Raw genomic sequence first — 19,249 nt, 5'->3', positions numbered from 1 at the left:
ACAGGAAACGAGGCCCCAGATTTGTTCAAGTTCATTCAGCCACTTAGTATCTGCAGAACTGAATTTTGGTTTCTTAGCTCCCAGATGAGTGCTCACCCACCACAGGAAAAAAGGTATGTGTGTTGGGGGAGAGGGGGAGTTTCCTTTGGTCTCTACTGATTTTACAGTTCAGGACTAAATCTGCTATATAAAATGAGAAATAGCTAACTGTATTTTCCCTAAAGAGGTAGGTTTTCCTTGCAGATACCACATTGTTAACATGTTTTCTTTTTTTGGAGGGGAGGAAGATGTTCTGGTTTGAATTGTGTCTCCCAAAAAGATATGTTGAAGCTCCACTATCTCACAATGTGACCTTATTTGGAACAGGGTCATTGCAGATGTAATTATTTATATAAGGTCCTATTGGAGTAGGGTGGACACTTATTCCAACATGACTGTGTCCTTATAAGAAGAGGAGAGACTTAGAAAGGAGAATGCAGTGTGAAGAGACAAAGAGACAAAGGAAAAGATGGCCATTAGACAACAGAGGCAGAGATTCCAGTGACATACATAAACCAAGGAATGCCAAAAATTGCAGGCACCACCAGAAGCAAGAGGCAACAAGGAAAGATTTTCCTCTCCAGGCTTCAGAGGAAACATAGCCCTGCCATAATTTTGAACTTACAGTCTCTAGAACTGTGAAAGAATAAATTTCATTTGTTGTTAAGTCTCCTGGTTTGTGATGCTTTGTTAAGGCAGCCATAGGAACCTAACACAGGGGACAATGTAATGAGGGAATTTATTGGACTTTCCCTGATCGGTCTGCTTGAGGCACTGATAAAAAAGCTCACCAGCCGGAAGCATTTGTCTACTGCTTCTCTGCACAGCATATACCCCGATGGCTGTTTCTTCACAAGAGTTTTCTAGAATAGTGAAGGGATAGTTTCAGCAAAAGAATAGCTTCTCCTCTTTTGTCATTTTGGAATTTAGCATGTTGATTTAGTTTTTATAGGTTCTGGGTATGGTTGTATAGGCTGCCAGCATCCTGTTTGTGTGATGCATGTGCTATATCTTAGTTCCTGTTTTTCTAAACATTTTGAGTTATACTCTTAGGGATTCAGACCTGTTAAGATGTCTAGATTATGAAATGTGCCTTGCACTAGATGGTGGAAATGTTGATTTCCTTTAAAAGAAAAAAAAAAGCAAATAAAGCAGAAACTGGCTGTTTATTCTAATAATTTTTTGCATTTCTATCATTATTTAAACTATCAATTCATTTGGGAAAAAATGACCGAAGAAGTATACATTCCTATATTGAATAAGGATTAGATAGCTTTTCCTTTTGGCAAAAATATATATCATGTAAAGTAGTAACAGTGTTACTTTCATTAGTTGGACTTTCATTAGTTGTATCATCACTGTTAGATCTGAGTTGGCAAAATAGACATCATTCCATAAGGTTAAAAATTAGGACAGTGTATTTTAATCTTTCACATCCCTCTATTCACTAGTCAGACTGTTTATAGAACTAGTAAACAGACCTCTAAACTATACAAAGTGATGTTCTAACTCAGTATTTTAATTTTATTAATGTTCTTAGAAACCTATGATTGCTAGAGGTCATAATCATTTTGTTTGAATTGGAAATTGATATGTCTTGAATTTAGAAGTAGCAAGAATCTGTTTCCAGTTAGAAGTAGTTCTGATATAGCAGAAGTTCTTAATGTAAATGGCATAAACATTTATTTTCTTCAATCACATTAGGCTACAAACTTTTAACATGTAAATGCCAAAAACTATTCTAAAGCAACTTTGTTTTTTGGTTCTATGTGATATCTTAATATCATTTGTCTAAATTGGTATCTGTGAGGCTGGTTTGAACAAGTCTTTTCCTTGTATGTTTAACTTTGTGATGGTCAACAAAAACTGATACTGGTTCTGTTGCCAGTTGGTCATGCGCTTTTGGATTTTTAAACTAATTTGTCTGAATTTGAAGTGACCTTTCAATGTTCATGGGTTTACCACATCTCCTGGTTATTTTCCTAAATGTCTTTTATCATAAAAAGATTGCAGACTGCATTCCTCAAAAGCCAAAATAAATGTTTTTATATCAATATTTTTTTCCCATAAATTGCAATGATGTGTCTTCCCTCTGTATTGATTTTGAAATCAAGGAATGAAAAAGACAAACTAGTCATTCAGTCATGTAAATTTTGAGAACTGCTGATTGTTAACATCATAATTTTGAAGGTATAATTGCCACCATCTCAGTAGTACAGTCACAAAGTTTTCTGTCTCAAAAATATTAAGCCATAAATATGCTTTGGGATTAAAAACGCATGATTATTTTTCACTTCAGTGTCCCAAATCCTCAGTTCAGTTACAGCTTGGGATTCATGAAAAGTTACTTATTCAATGTTTTCATGTCTTTTCTTTGATGTGCCACAGAGCTTCTTAAGCTTTACTATACTTACAGATCACCTAGGAATCATGTAAACAGGTATTTGGGGTCAATATTCTAGGATAGATCTTGATCTACTTTTCTAACAAGTTCCTAGGTTGTCATTGATGCTGGTTTGGACAACACTTGAAATAGCAAGGGTATAGTGAGCTCTTTTCTCCCTTTTTCTGGTGACAGAACTCTCTATTAGGAAGCCCATTTTTGTGGCATGAAACATGACCCAGGGATTGGCCAATCAATCTCCTGTAACAAGTGATTTGGGGATTCTAGATGGCATTCCTTCTGTGAGCTGTAAAAGCTGGAGTCATCTTTCCTTGCCCGTCTAACACAAAAGATAAGGAAAGAGTAAGGCTAATATGAAAAGGGCAAGTGACAAAGGTTAGAAACAATAATGTAAGTATTTGAATTTCTGGATCCAAACATACTTTATATAGTTCACCCCCGAAATTACTAGTTAATGGTTTTTTGCTTAAGCTAGTCTTTCTGTTACACTCAAGTCTTGATAAATATACAGAACTCAGCCATTAATTCATTGTCATTATTAATGACCAGGGAAATTTGCAAAGTACAGATGATTCAGTGAAAAAGAGCCATGTAACTGTGTCACGCGTAACTTGAAGCATGTACTGAACTCAAATGCATTTAATGCAAACTCAGAAACAGTATATTTAATTACCAGTGTTAAAGTACATTATTTCTTTACTTGAAGATGTATTACAATCTCATGCCTGCAGTGATGAAAAGGACTTTGGACAGCTTCACTTTGTAGATGAAGAAATCAAAACTTGTGTTTTTTCAAAACTACACCTAATATCAGAGAATCCAGAATCTACATCTCCCCTTCTCATGTTATAATTCCTCTTCCACCAGCCACTTTAACTCTGTTAAGACATGCAGATTGCTGGCTTTTAGTTAACAAGGATGACAGTATACTTCTACAAAATTGATTATAAATATATTTGTGTCTTTTTAATGTTTTTTGTATACATTTGAGAAATAAGGGAGAATCATATAGTAAGGCAACTTGATAGCTCATCCATAATGTATAAACACTAAAAAAAAGGTAATTTCTAAATGTGAGACCAAAAGTACTTCTGATCTTAAAATGAAGTTCAATGTTCTGACAAAAATACTTAGCTTTAAAACTTAGAAAAGTTGAGTTTTCCTAAGATTGATTAATGTAACTTTTAAATTTATGTGCTCATGAAATACTAGAAACATGGACAAATCAGTGAGGGAATTGGTATGTTAAAGTACCTGGGTAAAAGTTTGGTTCATATATTTCTAACTTTAAGTTATTTATTAAAAAAAGCATGCATAATAATGAATTAACTAAAACAATAATTTGAAATTAAAATTCTAAGCCTTCAGTAATTTCCTTTAGAGATCTAGAATTCTTACACAGAATGGCTTAGAGTTTAATCATAGTCTTGCATGTATGATGAGTTACTAATATGACTGAATATTCAAATAAAACTCAACCATTTTATAAAAAAGAAAAAAAAACACTTTATTTTCCACAAGAGCAATAGGAAAAATTAAATCATTTCCCACATATTGTTTTCTTAAAACAGAGCCTACAAGGACATATTCAGCACCAAATAAAAAAGGAAAAAAAAAAAAGAGAAATTACAAATAGCCAAAGAATATAATCTATAAAGCAAACATTTAATATTGCACTTTTGTTTTGCTAACATTTTGGATTTTACTTTTCCTAATTGAAAAATCAGGACTCTATCTTGAATACTGGAATACAACTGTGAACCTCACATCTTATATGTCAGGAATTGACCAATATTTAGAAAAGAGTAAAGTTAATGCCTCTAAGAAAAGTAAAGAAATACTTTAATGGGGAAAAATAAAACTTTGATAAAGTTTTATGTATTCAAAATTTTATCACATTTTGTGACTCTAAGCCAATTATCAGAATATTGGTCATTCTTGCTTCTTGTGTTATTTATAACAGTATGTGGTGATAAGTATTCCAATGCTATGCATATCAACAATTGTTCCCTAGTCAGTTAGACATGAGAGAAAAGGGATTTTCAGACAATCCCCCCCAAAACAAAAATAAAACCACCAAATGCCCTTTATGCCAAATATTCCACTAGCTTCTTTTGAGGGGGACATTCACAAAATGATTTAACAACAATAAAAAAATATTTCACCCCCATTTCCTTATTATCTAGTATTAGTTTGCTACGGGAGCCCAAACCCTTTAACTGAATCACTTAAAACGCGATTCATTTTTACACTGGGCTTTCTTCACCCTGTCAGCGTTTTTCAAACATGAATTGTCTTCCATGTTTTCTTAAAGGCCACTTATGGAAAAGCCTATTTGTTTTGTATGAAGCTTTAAGACAGTATTTAACCAGGTCAAGCACCAAGCCAGAGTTACTATTATTTTCAGCCACTTTATTAACTGTGGGGTTAAAAGGCAGGATAGATGTAACACCCATTTCACATGTATGTTACAACATCCGAGATGTGAATTTTCCCATTAAAAACATCAGAGCTGAATTCCTTCTAAAATAAGACAATCAGTACACTTGGTACTTTGTAAAAAGCAGTTTTAAAGTGTTATCATGAATGCTGGTATGAGACAACTGTAAATTATCTTTAATGTAAACTATAATTTACCAATGTATTCACTTTTTTATCTTATCTACATATACTCAGTGAGTGATTTCTCATGTTCAGCAAAATGTTATGTAATGAGAAAAAATATTTTCATTAAAAAACCCCACAAAAATACAAAAGTTATTATATTCCAGCACACACTGTAGTATTTGTCATTTTGAAGTTATGTACTTGTAGAATCAACTTGGGTTTTCAAGCTCTGTCAAGCTTGAGCAGGATAGGAAATGCATAAATTGAGCTCTCTAATCATAACCCAAACATATATATATATATTCCTGCTCATTAAAATACTCTGCACCAGCAAAAATGATTTCCAACATTAATGTTTTGGAGGTAATTAAGTAACTGTATAAAAATAAATGTACTTTTCCCTCTTCTCCAGTGACTGGGAAACTTTCACACTTTGAAAATCATAATAAAAACAACAGTAATTTTTAAGAGCAACAGCCTTAACTCTCTGCTGGTGCCTGCCATACTGCCTTGCTTTACTCCATTCTTAGCTCTGCTAGTTTCTTCTTATATGTAATGATAAAAAGGGAATGCGGGTGGGCTATCACTTTTGTGTATGTCCCTTTTTCAAATTTCCCTCTCCAAAACGCCAACCAACCAAACAAAAAAATAACAGTGCAACAAAACACAAATAGCATTCCAACAGTTTGGCAAGTGATGCGTTCACCTGAGATTAAGTGATTTTAGGCAGTCAGTAACAAAATGCTGCTTTGCTGTAATAGTAGAAAGGCAACAAATTCTTAAAAGAAATCAAGAAGGTATACAATCTTGACAGTCTCGTATTAGCTTCCTCCTCTCATCTCTTTTCCCACAGATCTGTTGCGTATCTACTACAGTAGGCTGCAAAACATACAGCAAGAAGGATTGGCTTGAAGGCATTTGATGTTTGTAAATAAATCCACAATAGGATCCAAGCTGAAGAGGTGATACACGGTCAGCCTAGTGGACAATTCTGAGCATGTGCATACGCAGGTGAAGTCCAGGCTATATTAAGTTAGAAAAAAAAATGTCAGTGCGTTTTTTTTTCGTGTTAAAGTTTTTTCAAAGCTTTCTTTTGTTCCTTGTGCTGACCACAGACAAGTTTTAAGAGTATCGAGTCTGGCATAAATGGAAAAAAAAAAAGCTGTAGTGACATCAAACTGCACAATGTAAGCATTGAGCATGTGCAAATTTTCAAATCAAAAGAAGGAAATCGTCCCTCTTTACAACGTGGTGTGTTGACACGTATAACCATAGGCTAAGAAGACTGTTCTTAGTATGTGCCAGTTTTAAAGGAGAAAAGCTTAGATCTTCAAGCATATTGGAGCAGTCCCAGAATGTTGCTGTAGGCTTCTAAAGCATGATCACTGGTTGTTTCATATATTCGCCATTTTTCTGGGCAAAAGCAATTCCACTTCCTCTGAAAACGTGTCTCCAAGATTCTTCTGTCTTCAGCCGGGAAGAGATACAGTTCGGAAACCACATCAACTTGATTTAACCAAGTGTTCCTTCAACGAGAGGGGCAGGATGGTCTATCATCTGCTGACTGATCAGGATTTGGATCAATCTAGGAAGAAGACAGAAAAAATCTACAGAGTTATTTGATAAAGCTTGAATAAAATAATGAAGATTTTGAGTACTAGTTGAGAAATGGAACCAGAAAGTACACAATTTGGGGAGGAAAGGGTTCTGTTATTAAGTGCCTGATATTCAGTTATTAGATTAATAATATTTAAAATGGTATGTTCAATAGTTCTCTTTTACAAAGCTAATGGTAAAATTTTATCAGACGGTGGAGTTTTTACTCAGCAATTAGTAGTACTTAAGACTCATATATACACAATGGAGAACGTTTTCATGGCCATGGTGTCTTGAAAGTATTCCTTTCATTCTTCTACAAAAAGTCAACTCTTTTCTATGCTTTGGGAAGAGTGTAGTTGTGTAAACAATGTTTCTGGTGCTTATTTGAGGTTGTAACTAAAGGGTGTAAAACCCCAGAGAGGGCCTAGGTATACAGTGTTCAAGAACCCTCAATGCTGAACCCAAAATGTCCCAGAGGTTTCCCACCATTTTTACCCCTGGAGTGACTTTCATATACACATGTGCACATATATTCATATAAGTGAATGTATTTTAGTAGCTTTTCAGATATAAACAGAATGGGTACAGGAAAGCAAATTGTTGGGTCTAATAAATCACTTTTACTGAAAGAACCTTTGGACAAGACCCACTTACTTGCACTTAAATGTGGGAGAATCCGAAGTTTTGAAACTTTTTAATTCACTTAATTATCTTCAGTTCCTTTTTAAAGGAGGAAGTAGAATTTTATGACAAATTACTTAAAAGTAGATACTTAAGATTGCCATTTTTAAAAAATGCTTGCCGGCCAGCCAGGAAGCCTCAGATCAAATCAGAAATGTCAGAACAAAAATGCAATCTCAAATTTCTAACAAGATGGAGAATGCTTAACATCTAATGGAACATTTTTGAATTGGGATAGAAAAATTACGTCTAATCAAGAATTCGCAAGAACAGGTTCTGAATATCCTATAATCAATGAATAAAGCGGATCTCCTATTAACCACATTCAAGGAAAACTGAATGTTCCAGTATAAAAAAGAGCAATTTGTTCAAGAGTGAAATAATCCCTCTTATGTCTTATTTGGGAGTAATATTTCATTGTAGAATAGCTGTCTGAACTACAGGAGCCAGAAGGAAAAAACGGATTCTAATGATGTACAAAATTATCTGGTATTATATAGTATTATCCAGGCCAACTTTAGAGCCCCTCTATACACATGTACTGTGTGTATACATGCATTCTGAAGTGTCCTAAAAATTGCTGTTCTCCCTCGCCTTCTTGCCTTTGCATATGCTAGTCTTTCTGCCTGGACTCAACCACCTCATGAGGACTACTTATTCTTCAATGTATTATTTTACTTCTAAGTTTTTTCTCTCATTGGTCTGTGAGCTTCTCCCAAGTAAGGGCCATGTTTAATTCATTTAAGTGCTTAGTTGTCATCAATGAAATGAATAAAAATAATCCAACAATGTAAGAATGTTGTTTAAGATGTTATTTCAAATTTTATTTCCCCTATCACTGAGACTGTTAAAATACGCAAGAATTAAATTGGAAAGGGTGATGAGTAAGATAAATTCTAGCTATTTAGTCAATGCTTACAAAATTCCAGTTCTACGGATGATTTGAAATATTAATTATTCCTTTAACTGGCATTTTGCAAGCATGAGGTTAAATCATTATCTTTATTTCCCCAATAATGTAAGTGAAGAGTCCTACTTCTGGGTCAAATTTAGTAAATATTGATGACAACCGTAATCAAATTTTTAATGTGTTGTATCTGAATCTGTTGTTATTTGCTTTTCTATTATCATGTTAATCAAACCCAACTGTATTTTTTAAAAAGTCTGCAGTGCTCTTTCCCAAGAAAGCCAGCCCATTTCACAGTTGAGGAATTGGTGCTTACCTCTGAATAAAGAGGAGGAGGCAAGAACCGAAACTCCTGGATATATGCAAACAGTGGTCCTTGAAGTGCTCTCTCAAAGTCATCACAAGCACTCACTGGTGCAAGATTGTTCCGCCTTTGTTCCTCTGTTACCACTTCTGCGTAGCTGGGTGGTGCTAAAGGAAAAAGATACACGCAATTCGAACAGCACGTTCTTATGCATGTCAAAATACACAGAATAGTAGGTATTAAAAAGGAATGTCAAGGTAAAATAATAATAATTCGTTTTATGATCAAAACTAGGGGGATATACATTTTAAATCTAACATTATGGACATACATATTCTCTTTGGGTATAGACAACAGACAATGCTTATCTAATCAAATTATCAGAAGCAAAATTATGTTACTGAAAATAATCACAAATGATTTAGCTTAGGTATATATTATCAAATTACCTTCAGGTCTTTCAGGTAGGGATAAACCAAGCCAGTTCATGTTCATGCTACACTGACTGCTTACACTTGAGGTTCTGCTACCAAATGGATGTAGAGGAATGGTACCGATGACAAGTGGCAAATTAAGAAATAAATCCATAGCTCCAGGAATATCCACATATACCTAATGTTGAAAGGAGATTTTAGGTTAAGAATGCCAAGTATTATTTCCTTCTTAAAAATTAGTAACCCAATTTTAACGTTATTTGAGGCCCTCATTTACTTCATTTTTTACTTATATGCATATGATATGATATTCAAGAAGTTTCTCCATTATGTACCACACTGTTAGGTACATTTACATCATCATTTAAGGTACAATTAATAGTTTAACTTAAATTAGATAAAGATTTATAAGTATTTGCATAGATCATACATGGAATATAAAAATCAAATCCTGGGTAATTATATCCTCATGACTTTGACTTAAAACCCAACAAAACTTAAATCTACACACATACCATTAATGAATATTCCACACGGATTATACTACAGTCCAGGATAGAGGGAGAAACTGGTGGAATTTTCAGCAACTTGCCATTCCATGTATCTGTCTTCCCAGATGATAAGGACTCCCCGCGCAAGTTAGCCACAAGCTGTTTTACTTCCTTCATTTTCCCTTTGGCATAGAAGGCCTGTGTTTGGTAAATGGCTGCCTTTGGCACCACCATTCGGGAAGAGCAGTTTTCAATCTCAGCAAATATCTGAATTGATTCACCTAAAGGGAAAAAATACATATCTACAATTAAAAAAGAAACAAAACCCAAACTGAAACCAAATATAAATTTTTAGGCTAACATTCAAAAGTTTAAAGAACTATGTGGGTGAAAAACTGTCCTAAGGACAAGTAACTTGAAGCTGTAAAATGAACTACTCATTTACAATTGCTACTTAAAAAAGGAGACTATATTCCAACTTAGAAAAGGAAACTGGATGTATAATTTATGTTAAACTTTATCACAGAATACTGTACCATGCTTGCATTTAGTAGAAATACTATAACATTATATACAAAAGCTAAGTGAAGAAAGACAATTTTTTGTGGGACTACACCTCATACATACCTGGGGTATAGCCCTTCCTTTCAATTTTGGCACTTAAGGATATTGGGCCTGAGGTACAGAACCAGCAACAGAGAGTCTTTTCTTTTGTGCCTGCTTGGGGTGACTGTAAGAAATAAAGTTAGAGAAAAACATCAATGTATGTTGGGATAGTAATTCAATGTTTTAAAATACAATCCTAAATTCTTGGAGAATTTAAAAGGAAAGGCAGGGTTGCTTTTTTTCCCTTCCGTATTCAAATATACATTTGAAAAAAAAACTAAACCAATGACTTCTGAATTATATTATTATTTTGTCTTTATGTAAGTTCATTCAATTAAAGAAAAAAGGGTACAGGGCTTAATGCCATATTCCACAAACACAGTTTTAGCCCACACATTTACATATATACTAATTAAAAACCAACCAACCAACCAAAAAAAAAAAAAAAACCCTTTCCACATTTCATTTAATTGCCTTAAAAAAAAGGCAGCTTGGAAAGTAACTTGGTTATAATCCCAAATGTTAACATCTTTTTTAGAGAATGCAAAAATAAATATTTGTAAAAAAAAAAAAAAAAAAGAGGAAAGCTTTTTAAAATGAATTCGTATTTGCTTAAAGATGTTATCATTTGGTTAAAACCAAATAAAGTCAAATTTGAATCTTGTGAAAAATACAATTAAAAATACTTCTTTTAAAATGGAATTAAGTTTTTTTATGAAAATGATTATCTCCCCATCATTTGACAACTATCCCTACTTTGGAATAATACAAAGCAGTATAAACTTTAGATTATGATACTTTCAAGGTAAGTGATATTATCTTATAATAATTTATATTACTGTTCCTCCGCTACTAAATTTATCCAGGGAACAGACCTATTTTTTTTGTTATTGCTGTTACCTTCTGAGTAAGAGAGATTTCATACCATATACTAGTTCTTACTATTCAAATTTACTTAGTTATTACATTATCAGAAAATATGAGCACATCCTTCACTAAATTGTGTGCTCTTGACCATACTTTTTTAAAAAAAGTATCTGTGGAGTTTTAAAATAAAACCACTATTTAAAAATTACAAAGACTGCATAGTTTAGGTAGTTATTCTTTAGTATTTATATGCCAAAAACAAGGAGTGAAGCATTATGTCAATCCTTACCAGTAACGAAGGAGTGTTGATATCTATATGCTCAAAGACTGTAAATTCCTTCTTTAATTTTACTGGCAGAAGCCAAGGCCTGTGCAGTTCGGCTTTCACCCAATAGCGCACACTGCCATGTCGGCCTTCGAATGAGGTAGCAAGTGGTCTGTGCAGAATATAAAGGGCAATATATTACTCTTATACCTCTTTCTAATAATTATGCAAAGGTCAGCATAGAACTGCTACTACACTGTACTGTTTATCCATTTTACCATCAATATGTCAATATGCAATTTTTAAAGATTTCCAAAGGGATAAGTCATTGGGGAAAAAAAACTTCTGTTTCAATGTAGTAAATAAATATTATAGAAATTTTGCTGTAAGAAGCCAGAAGAATACAATCTCTTTAAACAAAGAGGCTACTTTTAATGCTGGTGGCAAAATTATTAAAGTTTGGAGATGAACAATTCTGGGAAAGGTCAAGAATTTAATTTAAAAGTAAGAGTTAAGAATGGTTTACACCTAATTGTATTGAGAAATTCTAGACACTGGTTAAACATTCAGACTGAATTCCTTGTAGTCTCTACTTTTCATTAGCTAGGAATTATTATCTCTTTTTATAGCAACAAATTAAGAAGGTCTAGAAAAGGCCTAAAATAATTATCGTTTCAAAAATTTCACATTTCATAAAGTGCATTAAAACTCTAAACTGTTTTATTACATTTCCCAGTTTACTCATGTTCTAACTCTTTGGCACTGTTTTCTAACATTATTCCATGGGCTTAAAAAGAAAAATATACCTATGGTATATCAAGACAATCAGAACTGTGTTTTCAGTTCTCCCACATTTTATTACTTGAGAAAGGTTTTATTTTAGTGAGTTTAATATTTTTATAATTTCATTAGAAAAATGCCTGATGTTTAAATTATTTACAAGGTAGAGTACTAGCTTAGAGTGTTTTTACAATATTTTGGTATTATAGACTCCTGCATTAACTTCTGTAGCACAGCGAAATAAAATGTGGTATTTATGCTACTATTCTAGATTTTATTTTAAATAATTTTGATTTATACATAGATTTTTTTAAAAGCATACTAAATTACTTCCATCCTTAATATTTAGGCCTAATATTACCCTAATTGTATTCACAGACATAGAATACTTCTCTCAGAAAGCAGATTATATTCAGAATGTTCTTAATATGGTCAATAGAAACACTCTGAAAAATATCACTTTTGAACTCTATTTGCCTAACAACCCAAGCACTAGAATTAACAAGAATATAGAATTATGTACATTTGGCACTTGATAAATTATTATTAATACAAAAAATAATCTTTACAAGTGCCACTTTGCATGTTTTAATATGTTAAAGGCATTTAACAAAGCTTCATTTGTAGAGCTCGTCTATCTGTTATTATAGTAAAATATATAACCTTCCTCTTTCCTTTCATACTAGATTCCAAGCCTTACTGAAAGTATCTTTAATGGACATTTCCTTTGAAGTCCAGGTCATAGTATCTGTGTGACCTCAAGAGCTCTTTGTATTGAAGCTATTGAATTCATATAAGAACACCACTTATGGAGTTAGGATAGTCCTAATTATTTTTACCTTCTTAGCTTACTGCTATTGGCTAGTTTTAGCAGAAAAGATAGAACATTGGATTGTTATGAATTTCTGAATAAGAGATGGTATTCTACCATGAGATGGTTTTATGATGTAGCAGTTTGTATTAACCACCAAAAAACTATTAACTTTCTTCTACCAAAAGTAGAGAATATACCCAAAAAATGTGAGTTCCCTTTGTGTTCTACATTTCCTGCTAATGTTGACTGATGATGATAAGCCAAGTATTTATAAAGTGCTTATTATTTGGCTAGCATCTTCCAATTTACTTACCTGAAATGAAGTACTATTCAAATTTTAAAAACCTCATAAATCTTGAGACACAATTCTAAGAATTGAGCTGTACTTTCTATAATTTTGCCACACTAGATTAAAAAATAGCTTCTTTTTTTAGTTTATTGTTTTCTTCCAGCATGTTTCAGTAATGAAAAGGGTTTTTTTTAGCTAAAAATATTTAAATTTATAATTATTTTGAAAGAATGGATATTTATGAAAAATGTTTGTTACTTAAGATACTTACGTCTGTGGAAGCTCAAAGCTGAATGCATATTCATGCCTTCCTGAATGAATAGTGTTGAAGCCTTCTTCAGAATTATCATCATCTAAAACGGAAAAAGAAAACAAAAAATCCTGTCATTAAAACTTTACACACTTTTCATGGTGTCATAACTTTAAAAATGCTTAAAGCCACATGCTCTAGAGTCTGAAAGATCTGAGCTCCAATCCCAACTTCATCACTCCCTCTGGGTAAAATAAAAATCCCCAGTCTTCAATTGCCTTATCTGTAATATAGAGATAATTAATACTTCTACCTCCACAGGCAGTTTTTTCATCAAAAAAAAAAAAAGACTCAGATCTCAACAAATTTCATACTAAGATGTTATCTATTGTCTCCAATAATTTGCTTAAATTTATATTAAAACTATGTAAAATGAAAACTATTCATGTAAACCCTTTAAAATGTCAGTTTTGATGCAGAAGATGTGAATGTTACTTACAATTCTAAAGCCATTAGAAAATGTTGTCACATTAGATGCTGGAGTTTAAAAAAAAAACTAATTTCTATTTCACAAAGTAAAAACTCTTTATTGAATCTAAAATGATGACAACGCCCTCAGTCTAATCCTAGCAACAGCTAAAGATTTGCATATATAAAGGATATACCTTTTATTTAAAAGGTGCCTGCCAGTTACTGGGAACCACCACCGTCCCACACCTTGAAAAACGAGGTCTAGTTTGGTCGTTTCCAATTGTCAGCAAAAATGAATGACCTTTCCTTTTATGACCAATTTATTTTGGCCAAACAGGTTATTTTTTAAATGCCTCCAACACAGGTATATTAGCAATAAATGTGGGAGGGAATTCTAGATTTTTTTTTAGCGTTTTGACTAAATGATATAATTACAGCGTCGTATCTATATAGTTTTTTGATGTAGCATTAACTTTCCTCTACCAAAAGTAGTGAATATACCCAAAAAACGTGACACTTCCCTTCTATCTTAAGGGAAGACGGGAAAAAAAAGTGCCTATACGTGGGTACTTATATTCTAAAAACCCGGATGACTCGCTTATATCTCACTACTCTTCGCCTCTCCTGTGCAAATCCCCTGGAGGACTTCAGCACCGAAAACTAACGGGTGAGTTGGGGGCCATTTAAATTCGCCCTCTCGAAGCGCACGAAAGTTTGCTCCCCTCTCCTTTTATTCCCTTCTCGCTTTTTGTGCCAGCTCAGCAGTCTCATTGAGGAGAGCAGCGGCGGCGCCCGCGCCGTGGTAAACAAGTGCGGGCTGTCAATCAAGAACTAGACCGGAGCAGGAGAGGACCGGCCTAAACCGGCGCGAGCAGATCCCAGCCGGCCCGCCCGCGCGCCGCCGCCGCCGCCGCCCGCGCACCCCGCTATACATACGGCATACGTCGCGCGGCGCTCGCGCTCGCGCCCGCACACCCTAGCCTGCTGGACGAGGGGCGGGACCATTGCGTCGCAGCGCTTCCGCTGTACACGCCCCAGCCGGTGACCGGTTCGATCTGGCTCGGGCCACCCTGACACCTTTACAGTTGCGGCAGAAGAAAGTGGGGCGGTGAAGCGGGTAGGGGGAATAGGGGAGGGAAGGCCCAGTCAACAATGGAGTTGGAGCGGGGAACACTCGCCGCGGCCCCCACCCATCTCCCGATGTTAGTGTCACTTTTCCTCCGCCCCTACCAGCCAGCCTTTGCTGTCTCTCCTCTCAGGTCAAATCAGGAAGCTGCACAGGTAAGGAAACACGCTTTGCTTCAGCCAACGTAAAAAGAGCGTTTACAAAAGCCATCTGGTATCGTCCACCCGAAAAATAAAATGGGGTCCTAATACTGTCGCCTTCCCCCACGTTCCTTCATTAAAGGGTTGTCAGCAAAAGTTGCGCCCAGGGCCATCAGGCACCTGTAAGGCCAGCAAGAGATTTTTCCCCTTTATTCTGTTAAACCCCAAGTCGTTTCTTAGGGAAGCCAAGTGCAACCCGCAGTGAGGGGCGACATGCTTGCTATGTGACACAAGTCCCGAGAGCGTTCAGCAGCCCGGGAAGGGACGCTAGTAGGGGCGGGGGCGCAGCTCTGGAGGGACCTTTACCGGCGCACGCCGGTTCTAAGTCTCGCCCCAGCCGGCGCGAGCCTTCTCTCCCCACCCGCACGCACCCAATCCAATCAGAGCCTGGCATCGCCTTAGCAACAGGCTAACAAACCCGGCTCCGCCTATCGCCAACCGCACGGGGCGGGGTCTCAGGCACCAGGCTAGTTTGAGAGATCCCAGTTTTAAGTCATTGAAACTATTCCAGGCTACGGGCTCGTCCACGCTTTGCAGGGGTTCAGGGGTATCTCATGGGGTGCGGGGCATATAGTTTTTTTTTTTTTACCGTGAATTCATGGAGCAACTAATGAATTTGTGTCTGTCCACGTAAGTCATCATCATACTTTTACCCCATTGCAAACCTCAACTACTTAAAAACCTTTGTTTCTTCTCACTCATTTTATGAAAAACTACAATGTCCAGAAAGGTTAAAACAAACTTATGCGTCTGCTTTTCAACAAACAGCAGGACTGTCATTAGACATTTGTGTTTTTTATCAGTTACTGCTTAGAGAGATTAACTGGAAGTTATTTCAGTAAGCAAACTACCTACGTATAACTGAAAACCCAACTAAAGAATTGGGTTCATCTTAATATTTAAAAAAATGCATTGATGCTGTAATTCAAAGCATCCGTGATTTCTACACTTGCCTTAGTTACTAGCACTTCCTCATGGATGTATAGTTTTAATACAAAAAAGGTAAAAATGCTTTATACTTGGAAAAATCGTCAACATTTGAACTACATACTGCATTATAAAGGAGAAGCACAAAATTACATAACCAGTTTTAACATTATATTCTTCTTGGGCTAGGAATTAAGTCATCGCCACCACCTGACGCGTGTAACCAATCTGCTGAGAGCAGAACAAGCGCCCCTCCTCACCACCCCCCAGAACTGGTCCGAAACAGGATTGAACCGCTTCTAACAAAGGGTGGAAACTTAGAAAAACAAGCTTAGAGCCTCCTATATTTTCACAATGTAACCCATTAAACAATAGGTAGGAAATCTCAGGACCCCTTCTCCCTCTGGCAACGCTTTATCTCCCTTTCCTAACCAAAAATCAAGTCCAATGTGCTGAATACTTTTCAATTCCATTTGACTGGCATGGGTTTCACTGAATGCACGTCCCAAAGTTAGGCATGATGCTCGGAAAAGAAAATTACCCGAAATGGCTTCTACTACTGATTTGAAACCTATCATAATGATAGATACTGTTCTTTAAAAGACTGAATGTTTGTGTAAATTTCTAAAGGGACTGGAGAGAACAGGGAAAAAAACACGTGGGATGTTGATACCATATGTCAAAATAAGCCACAGAAACCCTTTATCAAAAAACAATGCTCAATTTTCTAGTCCTGTGCATGTATTAAAAATGAAATACACCTATTAACCCACTTAAAAATGTTATTTCATTTCTTCATTGAACCTTAGTTTTTAAAATAAAGCTGCAGAATACAAGGAAAAAATCTAATGGACTGCAGCTTTTAACATTTCATTTGAGGGCAAATTAGTAAAATTACTAGTTCGAATTTAAAGTAAGGTGCAAATGGGTTGCAAGTGCGTATAGCATACACCAACCCTGGTATAGATAAAGGTAGTTGAGTAAGTGCAGTTTGCAGTCTCTTTGCAGATGCCTGCAGGTATACGGCTTAACACACGATGAATGTCAAGGAGAACCCAAATCTTCCAACTTTGCTAATCTTTATCAAACTGCTGTATTAGGCTAGGAGGAGAATTACATTAACTCAGAAAAATTGAAAAGGTACTTTCCCATAGAAAAAGTCTAATGATTTCTGAATATAAAAACTTACCTCTTTCGTGTCCAATTAAGATGTCTTTATGGTTGAAATATTCTACTTCTTCAGTGTAATTCTGGGTATAGGCGGTATTGGAGCCGGCGTTTCTAGATTCGGTCCAGCGTACTTTTGCATGTCCTCTTGCATGAATTTTAAGAGATTTTACTCTGATTTCCCCAGTAACTTCTAAATTCACCCTTCCTGAGACTGTATCCCCGCTAGAATACACAGGGACATTGCTGTCATTAAGACAGTCAAAGCTTATCGTCAAACTCTTCACCTTTCCCAGCACCATGTTTATAACAAAATCTATAAAAATATAATGTAAGACAAAAAAGTCAAGATCACACGTAAAATGTGATCTTCACCTAACACTGATCGATGTCTTTGCCGTGCAGAAAGCTTGCAGGCAGATCAGTGATTCTTTACAAGTAGTTCATTGAGATTTCTTAAAAAGTCAGGGCAGCGGAGAGGCTGCTGCTCGGCGCTCCCGCTAGTCTCAGTGGTCTCCTTACAAAGACGGGCGGCTGGAGGCTGCCAGCTCACTTTAAGAGCAGCTTTGTGAAAAACAACCCCGGTGCGCATGCGCACGCCGCGGCTGCTGTCCGCCCTCCCTGCGCGCCCCCTCTCGCGCCGGGCTCGCTCCCTCGCTCGCTCGCTCGCTCGTACAGTAGGTGTACAGCTAGGGGAGGAAGACACTGGAGCGGCTGGGAGGCCGAACTGACTTCTCTTCATTGTGCGCTCCTATTGGTAGGCAGGCTACCGTAAACTCTCGACGTGGGATCTGGAACCCCTTACCGCGCACACTCTAATAGAAAGATAACGGCCGAGGGGGCTCTTGGGGACGAGGACTGGGTGGCAAGTCCTTTGCAAAGCCAAGTAAGGATAAACTGCCGAGTGACAGGCCCGAAGAGTACGGTACCGGCACTTAAGGCTTTTGCCCACTGCCTGGATGTGAGGAGGAAAAAGTGATGTGAAGAGAGATGGGGGAGGGGAGGAACCGGTTGGGCAAGCGGCTGGTTGCTGAGCATAATCTAACGAATTTCAAAAGAAAACGTAATAAAAGCCAGACAAGAAATAGTGTTCATAGACAAGAGCATTCTTGGCTTGGAGATTTTAGAAAGCCATTGCTTTGTAGGCAGAGTGGAAATGAACTCAGTCGAGGCCAAGGGAAACTCCAAAAAAATGAAAGGAACAAGTAGGGCAAACAAGTATGATTTAATCAATAGGTTTTGCTTTCTCCTTAACTGCTTTCTTTTCCACCTCTTAATTAGCAACGAAAAACAACCAAGTTGTTTGCATGATGACACCTGGGGGAGAAAAGGGCTTGACCACTTCCTAGAAGGAAGAAAAAGTCCTTTTTAAAGACACCACCTACAGCTAAATTTGCAGGGTATGACAAGATTATAATTCCTGTGTCCAGAGAATTAAGAATAGAGTTCGGCCTTTAAAGAGGCAGTATGACATAGTGTTTTAGCTGACAAACACAAGATAGAAAAATCTTTGTTAGAAATTACTGAAGCACATAAGATGTTTGTTAAAAAGCTTGATTTTGTATATAAATAGGGCTTAATTCTGTAAGACTTTAAATTTTCAGCCTTGGACTCTTCAACAGTAATTCTATTACATCTTAGTTTGGTACATTTGTCTCTTCATTGTGAACGTTTTGGTAACAAGTGGCAGTGCTTTCATAAAATCACTGGGATTCGAGGTATAGCAGCATAAACCTATTTGATTTTTTGCAGTCGAGAACTTTTTTATAAGAGAAATACAGAAAAAAGTGAATTTGAAACTATATACATAACCAAATACACTGGAAGATTTTTGGCTATGTCTAAAACATGTTAGATTATTTTGTGCAGTATATTTGGATACGTTGAACCTATGAGTCGCAATAAACTAAACTAATTGGTCTTGCTGCTTGCTTTTTTTTCCCAAATGTTTTCCAAAATTTATTTAGTTGGATTTTAGATAGCTTAGACTCAACAGCATTAAATATAGAGTATAAATATGA

The 19,249-nt window shown here is 36.1% G+C and overlaps 1 protein-coding gene across 3 annotated transcripts; it reads right to left on the bottom strand.

The window, feature by feature from the left end:
* Positions 1-3,924: 3,924 nt before the first annotated feature.
* Positions 3,925-17,860, bottom strand: ARRDC3 (arrestin domain containing 3). Of its 3 annotated transcripts, none has more exons than XR_005059625.2 (8): positions 17,251-17,860; positions 13,359-13,440; positions 11,229-11,376; positions 10,094-10,196; positions 9,491-9,747; positions 8,991-9,153; positions 8,554-8,746; positions 3,925-6,635 (listed from the first exon to the last, which is right to left on the bottom strand). XR_005059625.2 is itself a non-coding variant. In XM_017677180.3 (8 exons), the coding sequence occupies exons 1-8, from the start codon at positions 17,528-17,530 to the stop codon at positions 6,579-6,581; spliced, it is 1,245 nt and encodes a 414-aa protein (XP_017532669.1). In that variant the 5' UTR covers positions 17,531-17,850; the 3' UTR covers positions 3,925-6,578. The 3 variants fall into 3 exon arrangements, 2 of the variants coding, with proteins under 2 accessions (XP_017532669.1, XP_017532671.1); XM_017677180.3 differs by having other exon boundaries at positions 8,554-8,708; positions 17,251-17,850; XM_017677182.3 differs by lacking the exon at positions 11,229-11,376 and having other exon boundaries at positions 8,554-8,708; positions 17,251-17,309.
* Positions 17,861-19,249: the final 1,389 nt, after the last annotated feature.

The sequence above is a fragment of the Manis javanica genome, chromosome 1 (genome assembly GCF_040802235.1).
Source record: "Manis javanica isolate MJ-LG chromosome 1, MJ_LKY, whole genome shotgun sequence".
NCBI lineage: Eukaryota > Metazoa > Chordata > Mammalia > Pholidota > Manidae > Manis > Manis javanica.
This window is presented reverse-complemented; position numbering and strand designations above follow the sequence as displayed.